Source organism: Pristis pectinata, chromosome 10 (assembly GCF_009764475.1).
Source record: "Pristis pectinata isolate sPriPec2 chromosome 10, sPriPec2.1.pri, whole genome shotgun sequence".
NCBI lineage: Eukaryota > Metazoa > Chordata > Chondrichthyes > Rhinopristiformes > Pristidae > Pristis > Pristis pectinata.
In genome coordinates, this window is record NC_067414.1 from 57,246,114 (window position 1) to 57,263,012 (window position 16,899).

The 16,899-nt window shown below is 45.1% G+C and overlaps 1 protein-coding gene across 1 annotated transcript in view; it reads right to left on the reverse strand.

Moving 5' to 3' along the window:
* Positions 1-16,899, reverse strand: part of ift172 (intraflagellar transport 172) — a 138,614-nt gene that overhangs the window by 36,575 nt on the left and 85,140 nt on the right. The window contains 6 exon segments of the mRNA XM_052024729.1: positions 3,526-3,635; positions 4,138-4,318; positions 4,405-4,469; positions 5,280-5,373; positions 9,133-9,275; positions 10,748-10,864. Coding sequence (XP_051880689.1) covers positions 3,526-3,635; positions 4,138-4,318; positions 4,405-4,469; positions 5,280-5,373; positions 9,133-9,275; positions 10,748-10,864 — 710 coding nt within the window.

Sequence of the window (16,899 nt, forward strand, 5' to 3'; positions counted from 1 at the left end):
AGAAAGATATCTCATGATTAAGAATGTGTTCATCAGAACAGATACAAAAGAGCCAAAGAAAATTGGAGAAGGGAATGGAATGAGAAGGGAATAAAGAGAGGAGGATATACAGTCTTTCTTTCCTCCACCCATCCCCTATTCTGCATTTCAACCATGTTTGATCTTTTAATTTTCCTAGTTCTGATGAAATGTCACTGACCTGAAATGTTAACTCAGAATCAGAATCAGGTTTATTATCACTGACATATGTCATGAAATTTGTTGTTTTGTGGCAGCAGTACAGTACAAGACAAAGACATAAAAATTACCATGTCACAAAAATAAATAAATAATGCGAAAGAGGAATAATGAGGTAGTGTTCATGGACTGTTCAGAAATCTGATGGAGGGAAAGAAGCTGTTCCTGAATCATTGAGTGTGGGCCTTCAGGCTATGTACCTCTGCCCCGATGGTAGTAACAATGAAGAGGGCAGGTCCCGGATGGTGAGGGTTCTTAATGATGGATGCTGTCTTCTTGAAGCACCACCTCTTGAAGATGTCCTCAATGGCGGGGACGGTTATGCCTGTGATGGAGCTGGCAGAGTCTAGAACCCTCTTTCAACCCTGCACATTGGAGCCTCCATATCAGGCGGTGATGCAACCAGTAAGAATGCTCTCCACCATTCATCTGTAGAAATTTGCAAGAGTCTTCGGTGACATACCAAATCTCCTCAAACTCCTAATGAAGTAGAGCCACTGGCGTGCCTTCTTCGTGATTGCATCAATGTGTTGGGCCCAAGATAGATCCTCTGAGATGTTGATGCCCAGGAACTTAAAGCTGCTCACCCTTTCCACTGCTGACCCCTCAATGAGGACTGGTGTGTCTTCTCCTGACTTTCCCTTCCTGAAGTCCACAATCTATTCCTTGCTCTTGCTGACGTTGAGTGCAAGATTGTTGTTGCAACACCACTCAACCGGCAGATCTATCTCAATCCTGTACACCTCCTCATCGCCATCTGAGATTCTGCCAACAACGGTGGTGTCATCGGCGAATTTATAGATAGTGTTTGAGCTGTGCCTAGCCACACAGACAAGTGTTGAGAGAATAGAGCAGTGGGCTCAGCATGCATCCTTGAGGTGTGCCTGTGTTAATTGTCAGTGAAGAGGAGATGTTACTACCGATCCGCACTGACTGTTGTCTCCCAGTAAGGAAGTCGAAGATCCGGTTGCAGAGGGAGGTACAGAGGCCCAGGTTTTGAAGCTTGTTGATTAGTACTGAGGGGATGATGGTGTTGAACGCCGAGGTGTAATCAATAAACAACAGCCTGACATATGTTTTGCTGTTGTCTAGGTGCTCCAAAGCAGAGTGGAGAGCAAGTGAGATTGCATCCGCTGTAGACCTGTTGTGGCGGTAGGCAAACTGTAGCGGGTCCATATCCTTGCTCAGGCAGGAGTTAATTCTAGCTATGACCAACCTCTCAAAGCACTTCATCACAGTAGATGTGAGTGCTACCAGGTGATAGTCATTGAGGCAGCTCACTCTGCTCTTCTTGGGCACTGGTATGATTGATGCTATTTTGAAGCAGGTGGGAACCTCCAACTGCAGCAGTGAGAGGTTGAAGATGTCCTTGAACAGTCAAGCCAGTTGGTTGGCACAGATTTTCAGTACCCTGCCAGGTACACCGTCGGGGCCTGACACCTTGCGACGGTTCATCCTCTTGAAGGATGTTCTGACATTGGCCTCCAAGGCAGAGATTACAGGGTCGCCAGATGCTGTGAGGATTCACACAGGTGTAGTGTTATTCTCCCTTTCAAAGTATGCATAAAAGACATTAAGCTCATCAGGGAGTGAGGCATCACTGCCATTTATACTGTTAGGTTTTGCCTTATAGGAAGTATGTAAACCCTGCCACAGCTGTCGTGCATCCAACTGTGTCTCCAACTTTACACGAAATTGCCTTTTCGCTCTCATGATGGGCTTCTGTAGTTTGTACCTGGACTTCTTGTAGTGTTCTGGATCACCAGTCTTGAACACCACAGATATAGCCCTCAGCAGACTGTGAATCTCCTGGTTCATCCAGGGCTTCTGGTTTGGGAAAACTTGGTATGTTCTCAACGGCACACACTCATCCACACAGGTCTTGATGAAGTTGGTGACGGTCGTGGCATATTCATTCAAATCCAATGATGAATCCCTGAATATGGTCCAGTCCACCGATTCAAACCAGTCCTGTTAACGCTCCTCCGCCTCCCTTGACCATACCTTTGCAGTCCTCACCACGGGTGCTGCTGTCCTCAGTCTCTGCCTATATGCCAGGAGTAGAAGTACAGCTAGGTGATCAGACTTGCCAAAGTGCGGGATGGCACGGTAAGTGTTATTGATAGTGGTGTTACAGTGATCGAGTGTGTTGGCTCCTCTGGTTCTGCAGTTGGCATGTTGGTGGTAGTTTGTCAGAAACTTCTTCAAGCTGACCTGGTTGAAGTCCCCTGAGATGATTGGGAAGGCATCAGGGTGTGCTGTCTCATGACTGTTGATCACAGTGCTCAGCTCCTCCAGTGCCAGCTTGATGTTTGCCAGGGGTGGAATGTACACCACTACCAGGATGACAGTGGAGAACTCCCTCAGCAGATAGAACAGTGACAGTTGACCACCAGATGTTCCAGGTTGGGGGAACAGAACTGTGACAGAACTGCCACGTCTGTGCCCCACGATGAGTTAATCATGAAGCAAATGCAGCCACCTCTGCCTTTACCTAACGCCGCCATCAGATCCATAGAGTGGATGGTGAAGCCCTCAGGCTGGAGTGCTCTGTCCGGAGTGCTGGGGGTGAGCCATGTATCTGTGAAGCAGAGTACACAACAGTACCTGATGTCCCAATGGTACTGCAGTCTTGCTCTGAAGTCTTCAATTTTATTTTCCAGAGACTGTACATTAGCCAGGAGGATGTTAGAGAGGGGGGTGCCTTGGGACCCTGCATTTCAGTTTTACTTGCAGCCCTGCCCTGCAGCCACGTTTTCTGAAACAATGGAGATGTTCCCTGAGCTTCCAGCTGCTGCATTCACTCCCTGGGTGGTCTGGAGACCCAAATCTGTCCGTTCTTAAGATCGCAAGTTTTTTTTAAATGTCTTGAAACAATTTTGCTTACCGCAGTGTTACTGTTTCTCTCTCCACAGTTGCTGCCTGACCTGCTGAGTATTTTCAGCAATTTCCATTTTTATTTCAGATTTCCAGCAACTGCAGTCTTTTGCTTTTCAAATGTTGCGCCATTTGATTTTACAAGTTCCTAACTTTAAGGAACTTGAGACCCCTATTAGCAAAGGCCTTCCATCAAATTACTAGCAATTTTCTCAACACAAACTAGCTCATGCATACACGTGCGTGCGGACACACACAAGCAGAAGGTAAATACAACATGATATACGTAAATTTTTACCAACATTTTAAATACATATTACATATCATTAATTTAATATCTAAATTACAGCACTGTAATTGATAATCTTCATGATTTTAAACATTTGCACATTAACCAGATCATATGCTCACTTTGTTCCTTTCTTAATTGCTTCCTGTTCATATTCCTCCTGAAGTTGTTCCAGCTTGTTGGGGATGTATTCTTTACAAATTTTTATTGCATCACTCCACATTCCAACATCCTGCAACAAAGAACAAAGTAAAAATGTCTTTAACCCATTAAAAACAGGATAACCTTAAGTTTCTGTGGGATTATTCCACTCATCCACCATAACTTTAGTGCACTGGAATGCTACAAAAATGAAAAGTGTCATTGATGTCCTAGTACCAGTTTAGAAATTCATGGCTACTGTAATTTTCACTGGCACCAGCAACATGGTTTCATCCTTGCTCTACAAATGCTGTGATAACTGTGGAAATAGTAAGTCATTGTCAGCACCTCCATTGAGGAGAGGAATGTCTTTGTACTTTGCTCCTTGGACAGACAGATGTTGGAGAACTACAACATGTATGCACAAATAACATGTTAACTACCAACTTTTGTTTAAGTATGGCAATTTCTCTTGGTGGAATAAAAATAATGCACGTGTATAAAATTAGCACCTCTTGCGCCTTATTGGCAATCCCAGCTAATTATATTAATTTTCAAAGACAAAACCAAGTGGACAAAAGACAAAATCTAACCTTGTAATATTTGACAGCCAGTTCTGGTCTTTGAGCCCTCAAGAGGAAAGCCTCAGCCTTTTGATATTCTTTCTGGTCAAAGGCAAATCGTGCCTGACCCACCAGGACATCAGCTACACTGTCTGAGTCATGAGCTTCTGCCACTCTCTGGGCTGCATCCCAATCCTGGTTATGTACATACCTTAAAAAAGTAAACTGAATGTTAAGCTATGTAAAACTATATTTATTTATTTACATAATGAAAGATCGATCAGGAGAAAAACTTACATGAGAACAGCCTCCTTAGACTTTCCTGCTTTAATGAATTCAATTTCTGCCTCTTGAAACTTACCCTAGAATTGTGAAACATGATAAATTTAGAAGTGAGAAATAAGTAAACATTATATTTCTATCTTCAAAAATGTGTCTGCATTTTTCTTTAATTTATTAAACTTGAAATGTTTTCATATATTTGTACAAAGTTTGTAACTGATGCTTGATAAGAGGTGCTTCATAACAATATCTGTTGATTGCTTTGTAAACTCACATGGAAATGCCATGGGAAGAACAAAAATTGTTCCAGGTCACTTGTGCTAAATGCACATATATGTAATAGCCACATGACATGGTCTACTTATGAAATTTGGCTCCATTAATTTCATACAAGAACTTTTAACACTAGCAACCAAGGATGAATTTCTATCCTATTGTTACTCCTTAATATTTTTCCAATTAAATTTCTTTCATACATTTTTCACTTGTTTCTTATAGTTATTTTCTAATGTTATATTATCAAAAATATTTGAAAGGCACCAGTGAATTAAAAACCAATAGAACTGTAAATTTGGGCTCATAGGTTTGAATGTAACCTAGATATGAAAGTGTCGAGATGTTCTGTTGCTCTCACAAACAGCTAAAAAAGTCTAATGGGCATTAATAAGCCATGCTCAATTCTGAATAAGAATGTAACCACAAACTTATAAATGCAAAAAGGCAAAATATTTTTTACTTAGTTATCTACTGGGTGTATTTATTGGCCTCGGCCATCAGATTTATTGTATTAGAATAAATTGTATTACACTATATTTCTATTGAGATAAGTGCACAAATAAAATTAAAATCTGAAAATAGTTGAATATCAATAAAGAAAAGTAAACATTTACCTCATCTTCCAGATACATGGCATATTTGAGATGAATATCTGGGATTTTATTTTTCATTGACAGTCGTGATAATTCAAACGCAAACTCGAAAGAACTGAAAGCAAATTTTATCATCGTTTAAGTGATTATTTAATATCAACTTAATCACAATGAATAAATTTTAATCTGACAATCCAAATGTAGTTCATGTCCTCCAAAACCAGCAATCACCTCAAAATATTTTCACAAAATAAAAAACACTATGATGCTGGAGGAACTTAGCAGGCCAGGCAGCATCCATGGAAAAAACCAGATGGTCAACGTTTAGTGTCAGGACCCTTCTTCAGGACTGAAGATAGGAAAAAGGGGAAGCCCAATATATAGGAGGGAAAAGCAGAGCAGTGATAGGTGGATAAAAAAGGGGAGGCAGGGTGGGCACAAGGTGGTGATAGGTAGATGCAGGTAAGAGATAGTGATAGGTAGGTGCGGGAGAGAGCAGATCCACCGGGGGATGGGTCAAAGGTAAGGAGGAAAAAAGGGGGGTAGAAGAAAGAGAGATAAGCTAGGAAAGGAAAGAAGGGGCGTGGTAGGGGGTGGGTGTGGGGATTACTTAAAATGGGAGAATTCAATGTTTATGCCATTAGGCTGCAAGGTTCCAAGATGGAAAGTGAGGTGCTGTTCCTCCAGTTTGCGCTTAGAATTCTCCTAGCAGTAGAGGAGGCCAAGGACTGACATATCTGTGATAGTGTGGGAGGGGGAGTTGAAGTGACTGGCAATGGGGAGATACAGATCGTGGTTATGGATGGAGCGTAGGTGTTCTGCGAAAGGGTCACCTAGTCTGCATTTCGTGTGGCCAATGTAGAGGACGCCATACTTGGAGCACCAAATGCAGTAGATGATATTACGGGAGGTGCAGGTGAATCTGTCTCACCTGAAAGGACTGTTTGGGTCCCTGGATGGAGGTGGTGTAGGGGCAGGTGTTGCACCTATGGCAGGGGCAGTGGAAAGTTCCTGGGGTGTGAGCGGGATGGGTGGGGGGGAAGAGGAGTGAACTAGGGAGTCACAGAGGAGCCTCCCCCCTTTTGTCCACTTATCACTGCTCTGCTTTTCCCTCCTATATATTGGGCTTCCACTTTTCCTATCTTGAGTCCTGAAGCAGGGTCCTGACCCAAAATGTCGACTGCCTGCTTTATTCCTATAAAGCTCATGAATTCCTTTATAGATCTGCCTTAAATTTATATTCTATTGATGTACTTGTATACCATAATGTTCTGTTTGATTTACAAATTGCTGGCATTGACGCATTATCAATTAACTTACATTACTGGCTACACACCAACTTTGAAGGCCTTCTGAATCCAGCGACCAGATCCACTGTTCAATGGCTGCAATAATCAGCAAGGGGTCAATATCACGACTAGCTAACAAGCGTAAGAGATGGCCTGTGCTCCCTGAAGCTTGTCTGGACCTTCAAGGGGGAGGAGCATTGTAGCTAGAGCAGTTGTTCATTGAATGCAACCTGACAAACTGCAAAGAATGAAACATCGAGCGAGACAACAGACTAAATTTTTTTGAATCCTGCATTGAAGGCCTTGGTGGTGAAGGCGGAAAGCAGGGGAGACATATTCTATCTTCATAGGACCTGGTGGCCCTCCAGTTATACTGAACACCCTCCAGAATATGGTGGAAGTTGACAGCCCTAATATCAATGCTATAAATTAACTCCCAAGGATCTGGATGCAGGACCAAAGTAAATTCAATGGAAATATACGAGTGGCTGAAACCAATGAATACATCTTCAAAATTCATATTTTAATCAAATGCTCCACTACTCTCAGATACTGCTCAATTTACCATACAGTAGTCCTATAACTCTCCTGCAAATAAACTATCACAATCATCATACTTAATATTCATATCTTCCACTGTCCCCTCACACACTTAGAATCCCACAGATTGCACACATACTGCCAACTATTCAATCATGACAGTTACATCACCAAAACATATTGCAGACATTCATTGATACCCTTCCCTCCCTCTTCCAGGTACAAGCAGATGAAAGGAAATAAATGGAGAAGCCCAACCACATCTTTGTGTCCTAACTCCCATACAGGAGAAAATACAGCCCAATAGTAAAACAGTCATTGCTGAGGCCATAGCCAGCCTGGCTTTCAATTAATTGAAGGAGACACTAGCCTCCTGCCTAATCCCTCCTCAAAGCATAATCTCTTCAGATTTACAAGTAATGATAGGGTAAGCATGCACCTTTTACTCACACTTCCACTTTGATTACCATAATCCTACCCTGGCATCTTTCTCCTTTCAGATATCCAAGAAGTGTACCCCTAACTAAATTGCAGAACACCACCAGGACGGCAGTGATGATAAAGACACATTGTTATTTGATTTCACATATGCAGTTACCAGTTTAGATACTGACATTGTTCATAATTTAGAGGCAAGCACTGAGGCAGAATCTGCATGTGGGGAGACACCAAGTAGCCTACAACCAGCACAGGAATCAACAAGTGTCATAGGGAAACAGGCCTCAGTGGATTTGGATGAGGCAAGCTACATAAGTGGCTGATGGGAATGCGCAATGAAGTGCTTGGTACAACGGGAAACCTAACAGTGTAAAGAAGCATGGTGGAGTCCAGCATCAACTGTGCATCAAGTTTTTATGCAGATCGTGAAGCCCACCTTCTCCAGTAATAAATTTAGTGACCAATCCATAATATAAATTATTATTATGCCCTCTATTGCCTGTTTTTTGGTGAAAAAATTTTTGAAGGCTGGGTATTCTGCAGTGATTGACTTGCCTCTTCACTTCCCAAAGCCTTTCCACCATCTGCCAGGCAAGAGTCAGGACTGTGATGGAATACTCACTTGGATGCATGTAGCTCCAACAACAGCCAAGAAGCTCAATACCATCTAGGAAAACTCCCCTGCTTGACAACACCCAAGCCATCACTCTTAACATTCAATTCCACCACTAAAAGTGCAATGTGACTGAAAATACACTACAGTTACTTGCCAAGGCTACTCCAACACATGGCAAAACCATGCCTTTGACCATGAAGATAAACAAATGCACCAGACACATGGGAACACCACCACCCTCGTTCCCTTCAAGGTCACAGACTGCATTGATTTGGAATTATGTTGCAATACACAAGATGTTGGAGGAGCTCAGCAGGTCAGGCAGCATCTATGGAGGGAAATGGACTGAAAGATAGAGGGAAGATAGCCAGTATAAAAAGGTGAAGGGAAGTGGTGGAGCAAGAGCTAGCAAGTGATAAGTGGATCCAGCTGAGGAGGGGTGATAGGCAGATAGAAGAGGGGAGAGTGGAAGTAGTGACAGAAGCTGGGAGGTGATTGGTGAAGGTGACAAATGGCTCACCCACTCTATCTGCCCATCACTACACACTCCTCCCACTGGTTCCCCTCCCCCATTTTTCCCATCTGCCTTCCCTACCTCCCTCACTTGATTCCATGTTCCAGTTCCACCTTCCTTTCCTATCAGATTCCATCATCTTCAGCATCTGAAACATCATCAATCCTGCTCTTAAAAGGAGCAACACACAAAGGAGGTGGAGGAATTCAGCGGGTCAGGTATCCTCTGCTCTTAAAAAGAGCTTATTGTGAAGAATGGACGAAGTATGCAAAAGCAGGTTTAACAATTACCAAGATAAGTTCATTATACTCCAACAGTTCAGGAGTTTGCTCACTGGGTATGCCCATCCCAAATAAGTAGGTTATTTATTCAATCATATAAGGTATGTTGCATAACAAAGGAAGGTAAATGAAAAAGTCATATAAAACTTAGCACAAATGGTAATGTGAAATGATTTCATTTTAAAAACAATCTCACCAGTTATCAGCTGCATAGTCAATTGCTGTTTCCAGAAGACCAAATTTATTCAACAATTTAACTGCCGACTCTCCTCCCAGACTTTTAGCCCATAAGTAGGCCACCTGTTTGTGAGCATTTGCACCCCCATGGGCTTTAGAAACCTGTAAGAAGCACAAGGGAGTTTTCTTAAATCAATTCTCACATTGGATTTTCTACAATTTTAAATGGAAATTTACTACGTACAAATGCATACTGACATTTTCTCAAAAGGGAAAATAATTCACAAAGACTACTTGGGAACTTTTCATTTTAGAACTTTTAAAAATGTCCAACTATGTATTTCTACATTTCTTCATTCTGAGTTTTTGTTGCCCATCTAATTATGGCTCCATATAAAAGTAATAACACTGAGGCATAATGATCAAAATGAGAAGCAAAGATAACTACAAAGTGCATGACCAAGAGGAAAAAGAGATGAATGTAACCAACTAAAGAAATTATTACACCATGTTGGATACAAAGACACTGAATAACTAATTATTAATTTGTCTCCTGTAGTGGTACCTATGGAGTACCAAGCATCCTCTGTATGTTTAATAGAGAAAATGGTCAGGAGGTAGCAAAGTGGTTAGAGGGTGGGGTAGAATAAAAGTTAGGTTTCAGGAAGGAATGTAAAATTTGATTTAATAGAATAGACTGAATGAAAGATGCATGGATGCTGGAAGGAGGGAGCCAGAGCAGAAAGGACGTCAGGAGAGAGATGGGAAGAAGATAGAATTAAAGAAGAAAATGAGAGGGAAAGAAAGGGAAAAGGGGAAGATAGCAGAGAGAGAAGAAATAAAGCTGAAAGAAGAATTCATAGAATGGGATGAGGTTGCGGAGAAAAGTTAACAAGGGAAGAATTAAGATAAGAAAAGAGTTGGGAATATGGTGGTAAAGGAGCAAGATATCAGGAGTTTGTTTCAGTGCAATTTGCAGTGACCAGTTAACCTGCCTGACAACCAACACATCTTTGGGATATGGGAAGAAACCAGAGCATTTGGAAGAAATCCACAGGGTCGTAAGAAGGACATGCTGTCTCCACACAGATAGCATCAGAGGTCAGGAATGAATCCGGGTTGCTGGAACTGTGAGGTAGTAGTTCTTCTAGCTACATCACAATACTGCCTCCTCTTACCTTAAATTTATAATATTCTGAGACAGATTTTGGGTCCATAAAGGAGACACGTATAATGGGAGCAGGTAAGAAAGTGGATCTGGAGGCCAAGATCAGATCAGCCATGATCTGTTGAATGGCAGAAAAAAGATTTGGGGGCATGTAATTAATTCACGCTCCTATTTTTCATGTTCTTATCTCTTAGTTCTATTATGGCTCACATTATGATCGCAGGTCGGTGTAGACACTAAAATAGAAAATTCAGTAGGATCTGTCTATTTAGCAGGAAATATAACAGATAGAACTACTATCAGTAAAAGCTGTTTATGTTTTAAAATATAAATTTGTTTAATTTATTAGAGCTATTTGTTCAATGTTTTGATTATTGGCATTTTATGTGTGGTCTTTGTAAACAATGGATTTCATGTCCATTCCAAAATGAAAGAAAGAATTTGTAGGCAAGCAAGATCTTCTTACCCTATATGCTTCATCCCACATGTCATTAACACGGTACATATTCACAATTGCCTTCCATTCTTTCGCTTCCAAGTAATGGTACTCAGCTTCTCGAAAACGGCCTTCACTTTCCAGTTCCTATAGCAACATATTTGCATCAGAACAGGTAGCATCCTTAAACCCAAATGTTAGCTAGAAATGCATTAACAATGCATTTGTAACTTGATTGAAATTACATAAATGGTAGAGTCATAGATTTTAGCTTGAAATTTCAGTTGAGAAAAATAATGGTAAGATTTTGATGGCAGTTTTGCAACAGAACTGCCTGCATTTACCCACTTCAGTGCCATCAGATTCTAGGCTTCAAGGCATCTGTATCAAAATTGGAAGCCCTGAACCTGTCAACATTTTCTCAATGGTATATCTATCACTGTGCATCAAGTTGCTTGAATTCCCCAGTGTTTAAGCTTGCAGATTCTGCAGCAGGATAGGCCTGGTACAGGATCTGCTAGCCCATTCATGTGAACAAAGCTTCTGTGACTGTGAGGAAGTACAATAATTCTTTAATTACATGGTTTTTATTTCAATTTAATTATTAATTTAATTAATTGTAATTTAAATTATTTAAAAGGCCCAGGGAAGATTTGCCAAGAAGGCCCTAGAGACTTTTTGCGAACAACCGTTATGAAAGCCCATATGGTAAGTGCAGGACAATTGACTATTTGAATGGCCACAGCACTCAGGAAAATTTGTGTCAAGTCATCAAAATGTTCAAATCAAATGGAATCAAGACTTAGATTAATTATACCAATTTGTGTTGATGAACAGAATTTCAAAATCAAATGTCAACATGGATTTTCTATCTTGTAATATTAAACAAAATATTTTTAAATAATAAGTCATAATGTTGTACAGCATAGAAACAGGCCCTTCGACCCACCATAATGGCTATACTAATCCCACTTGCCTGCATTCATTCCATATCCCTCTGTGCCTTGCTCATTCAAGTACCTGTCCAGATGCCTCTTAAGTGTTATTACTGGTCCTGCAACCACCACCTCATCGGGCAGCTCATTCCAGATACCAACTACTGTGTGAAAAATTTACCCCTCCGATCCCCTTTAAACCTCCTTCCTCTCACCTTAAACCTATACCACCTAGTTTTAGATAACCCTACCATGGGGAAACAAACTCTGACCATCTACCCTATCTATGCCTCTCATAATTTTATATACCTCAACCATGTCACATCTCAGCCTCCTATACTTTGCACCACCCTGTTGTTTTTGTGCTCATCACTGTATTTATTATTACCATATTACAATATTTATTCTGTGAGATTCTTTCTTTGCACCCTGGTATATATGACAATAAACTAATCTGAATCTTAATCCAGGGAAAACAGACCCAACCTATCCAATCTCTCCTTATAACTCAAGCCCTCCAATCCATTCAACATCCTTGTGAATCTTTTCTGGAGCCTCTTGAGCTTAATCACAAATTTCCTGTAGTTTGGTGACCGGAACTGCACACAATACTCCAAGTGCAGCCTAAACTATGTTTTGTACAACTAACATGACATCCCAACTCCTGTACACAATGCTCAGTTGATGAAGGCAAACATGCCATATGTCTTCTACACCACCCTATCTACCTGTGTTGCCACTTTCAGGGAACTATGTACATGCACCCCAAGGTCTCTATTCTACAGTATTGCCCAGGGCCCTGCATTCACTGTGTATGTCCTGCCCTGGCTTAACTTCCCAAAATGTATCACTTCACACTTGTTTGAGTTAAATTCCATTGGTAATTTCCTTGTCCACTTTCCCAGTTCATCTAGATCCTATTGAACTTTAGACAACCTTCTCCACTCTCCACTATACTACTAACTTTGGTGTCATCCACAAACTTATTAATCATACTACTATAGCGACTCACTGTCCGAGCAAGCGAACCGGCTTGGCGGTCAGGTTGCACGTCGTTGGAGCGGCGAGGCCCAAGATGGCGGTGGGACTTCATCTTCCCCGAGTGACAGGGAGAACCCGTGCGCGGGAAAGGTTTGATGACGTGGCGTATACGTCATTGCCGTTTTGAGTGGGCAGGAACAGGCTCTCTTAAAAGGCCCGCGCAAGGCGGGAAAATAAACAGTTCTGTTCTGAAACTCTACGACTAGTGTCTTGTGTTCATCCTGCGGTAGCAACCGCTACATTTGGTGACCCCGATGGTCCAAACAGATTTTGGACCCGCACAATGGACGACAACGCAGCATCCAACGCAGTGGCACTCAAGCTGCCCACCTTTTGGACGCTTCGTCCCAGCATCTGGTTTCACCAAGCCGAAGCGCAATTCCACCTTCGGCAGATCACCTCCGACTCCACAAAGTACTACCATGTGGTCAGCTCTCTGGACCAGGAGACAGCCGCCCAGGTCAGTGACTTCATCCAGTCTCCTCCGGAGGAGGATAAGTACCCGGCTTTCAAAGACCTTCTGATTCGGACCTTCGGCCTCTCCCGTCGTGAGCGCGCCACCCGCCTGCTTCATCTCGACGGCCTGGGAGACAGATCCCCATCCGCCCTAATGAATGAGATGCTGGCATTGGCCGAGGGACACAAGCCCTGCCTAATGTTCGAACAGGCCTTCCTTGAACAACTACCTGATGACATTCACCTGCTGTTGGCCGACGTTGATTTCAGCAACCCACGTGAGGTGGCTGCCCAGGCAGATGTCCTGTGGAAGGCCAAACGCGAGCACGGTTTGTCCGTCAGCCAAATTGCCAGGCTGCGAGCCCAACGCCTGCCTAAACCAGTCCTAGCAACCGAGCGACCACACCCCAGAAACACAGACGACGACAATGGCGACCAACTGTGTTTCTACCATCAGAGGTGGGGCGCGGAGGCCCGTCGATGCCGCCCAACCTGCAAGTCAGGGAAATGCCAGCGCCAGCCGCCGCTAACAGCTACGGCGGCTGGCCGCCGACAAAGCCTCCTATTCGTTTGGGACAAGCAGTCCGGGCGGCGTTTCCTCGTCGGTACTGGAGCAGAGGTCAGTATTTTGCCCCCAACCGGCTGCGACACTTGTAACAGGCAACAAAGTCCTGTACTCAATACCACAAACGGCAAAACGATACGGACTTTCGGTACCCGTACACTTCAGTTACAATTCGGCAACAGCCGTTTCACCTGGACCTTTACCCTTGCCACCATCGCCCAACCACTCCTGGGAGCCGATTTCCTTCGGGCCCATAACCTGTTAGTCGACCTGCGAGGGAAACGGCTAGTCCACTCCACAACTTTCCAGACCTACCCCCGGGAGAAACCAGCCTACCAGCCCTGCACTTGGACTCCATTTTCCTGTCTGGCAACGAGTTCACCAAGCTCCTAGCCGAATTCCCATCAGTTTTGGCACCTCAGTTTACGAATTCTATGCCCAAACACGAGGTGCAACACCACATCATTACCACAGGGCCACCCCTTCATGCCCGAGCACGACGACTACCTCCAGACAAGCTCCGCCTGGCAAAGGAAGAGTTCCGTCGCATGGAGGAGCTGGGGATTGTTCGCAGGTCAGACAGCTCCTGGGCCTCCCCCCCTGCACGTAGTCCCCAAAGCTACCGGCGGGTGGAGGCCCTGTGGCGACTATCGCCGGCTGAATGACACCACCACCCCAGACCGCTACCCCATCCCTCACATCCAAGACTTTGCAGCCAACCTACATGGGGCCCGCATCTTCTCCAAGGTGGACCTCGTTCGGGGATACCACCAAATCCCAGTCCACTCAGATGACATCCCCAAAACTGCGATTATCACCCCATTCGGCCTCTTTGAGTTCCTTCGAATGCCATTCGGCCTTAAGAACGCCGCGCAGACGTTCCAGCGGCTGATGGATGCGGTAGGCCAAGACCTGAACTTAGTGTTCATTTACTTAGATGACATACTAATCGCCAGCCGTGACCGCCAAGAACACCTTTCCCACCTCCGCCAACTGTATTCCCATCTCCGTGATTTCGGCCTCACGATCAACCCGGCCAAGTGCCAATTCGGGCTTGACTCTATCGATTTCCTCGGCCACAGAATCACCAGCGATGGAGAAACACCCCTACCTGCCAAGGTGGACGCTATCTGCCATTTTGCCCACCCCAACACGGTCAAAGGCCTACAGGAATTCCTGGGGATGGTCAACTTTTGCCATCGGTTCATCCCTGCAGCAGCCCGTATCATGCGCCCTTTGTTCTCTCTGATGGCTGGTAAGGGCAAGGACATCGCCTGGAACGACAAGGCTGCGGTTGCCTTTGTTAAGGCCAAGGACACCCTGGCAAACGCCACGATGCTTGTACACCCTAGGACAGACGTCCCAACCGCCCTCACGGTGGACGCATCCAACACCGCGGTTGGTGGGGTACTGGAACAACTAATTGAAGGCAGTTGGCAACCCTTGGCATTTTTCATCAGGCACCTTAGACCACCTGAACTGAAATACAGCGCTTTTGATCAGGAACTTCTAGCGCTGTACCAGGCGGTCTGGCATTTCCGGTACTTTTTAGAAGGCAGGCCTTTCACCGCCTTCACTGACCATAAGCCTTTGTCCTTCGCCTTCTCCAAAGTCTCTGATCCCTGGTCAGCTTGTCAGCAGAGACATTTGTCCTACATTTCCGAATTCACAACGGATCTCCAACATGTCTCCGGGAAGGACAGTGTCGTTGCTGACGCACTTTCCAGACCGACCATCCACAGCCTGTCCCTGGGTATCGACTACAAGGCCCTGGTTGACGCACAGCAAGCCGACGACGAACTGCCCAGCTACGAAACCGCAATCTCGGGCCTGCAGCTCCAAGATTTCGTAGTTGGTCCAGGTCAGCAGACCCTCCTTTGCGACATCGCAACAGGTCAACCCCGCCCTATAGTTCCTGCAGCTTGGTGGAAACGCGTTTTCGATTCGATACATGGGTTGGCGCACCCGTCCATCAGATCAACTGTCTGGCTGGTCGCCAGCAAGTTCGTCTGGCATGGCCTGCGCAAACAGGTCAGTGAGTGGGCCAGGACTTGTCAGCACTGCCAGACATCGAAAATCCAACGACACACCAAGGTCCTGCCACAGTAGTTCGAGCCTAGCAGTAGAAGGTTCAACCACATCCATGTCGACCTCGTTGGTCCTCTGCCAGTTTCAAGAGGAGCCCGGTATCTCCTTACCATCGTGGACTGGTTCACGAGGTGGCCAGAGGCAACCCCTCTATCTGACATCACCACTGATTCCTGCGCCCGAGCGCTGCTCACAACTTGGATCTCGCGTTTTGGTGTTCCAGCCCACATCACTTCAGACAAGGGCATCCAATTTACCTCCAGCCTCTGGTCTGCATTAGCGAACATGCTAGGGACGCAGCTGCACACTACCACGGCCTACCACCCTCAATCAAACGGGTTAGTGGAACGTTTCCACCGCCATCTGAAATCAGCCCTGATGGCCCGCTTGAAGGGTCCTAACTGGGTCGACGAACTGCCTTGGGTCCTGCTCGGCATACGCACTGCCCCCAAAGAAGACCTCCATGTTTCGTCAGCTGAACTCGTGTACAGAGCGCCCCTGGTCATCCCAGGGGATTTCATACCCTCCCTTCAGGACCAAAGGGAACAACCCACAGCAGTCCTGCAAAGACTGTGCGAGAGGCTCGGCAACTTAGCCCTGATTCCCACTTCACGGCACAGTCAAGCCCCATCCTGTAAGCCCAAAGAACTACGAGACTAAGTTTATTTTCGTTCGCGGGGCACACCTTGGGCACCGTTGCAACGACCATATGAGGGGCCGTTCCGAGTCATCAGGAATAATGGGTCCACCTTTATTTTGGACATTGGGGGCAAGGAGCAGGTCTTCACGACGGACTGCCTCAAACCAACCCATTTAGATCTACAACAACCAGTCGAGGTTCCAGCACCGCGACGCAGAGGCCGACCTCCTAAGCGGCGGCTAACACAGCCCGCGGACCTTGGGGACCGTATCGCCGGTTCTGGGGGGGGGGGGGTTGTGTAGCGACTCACTGTCCGAGCAAGTGAACCGGCTCGGCGGTCGGGTTGCGCGTCGTTGGAGCGGTGAGGCCCAAGATGGCGGTGGGCCTTCGTCTTCCCCGAGCGACAGGGAGTACCCGCACGCGGGAAAGGTTTAATGACGTGGCGTATACGTCATTG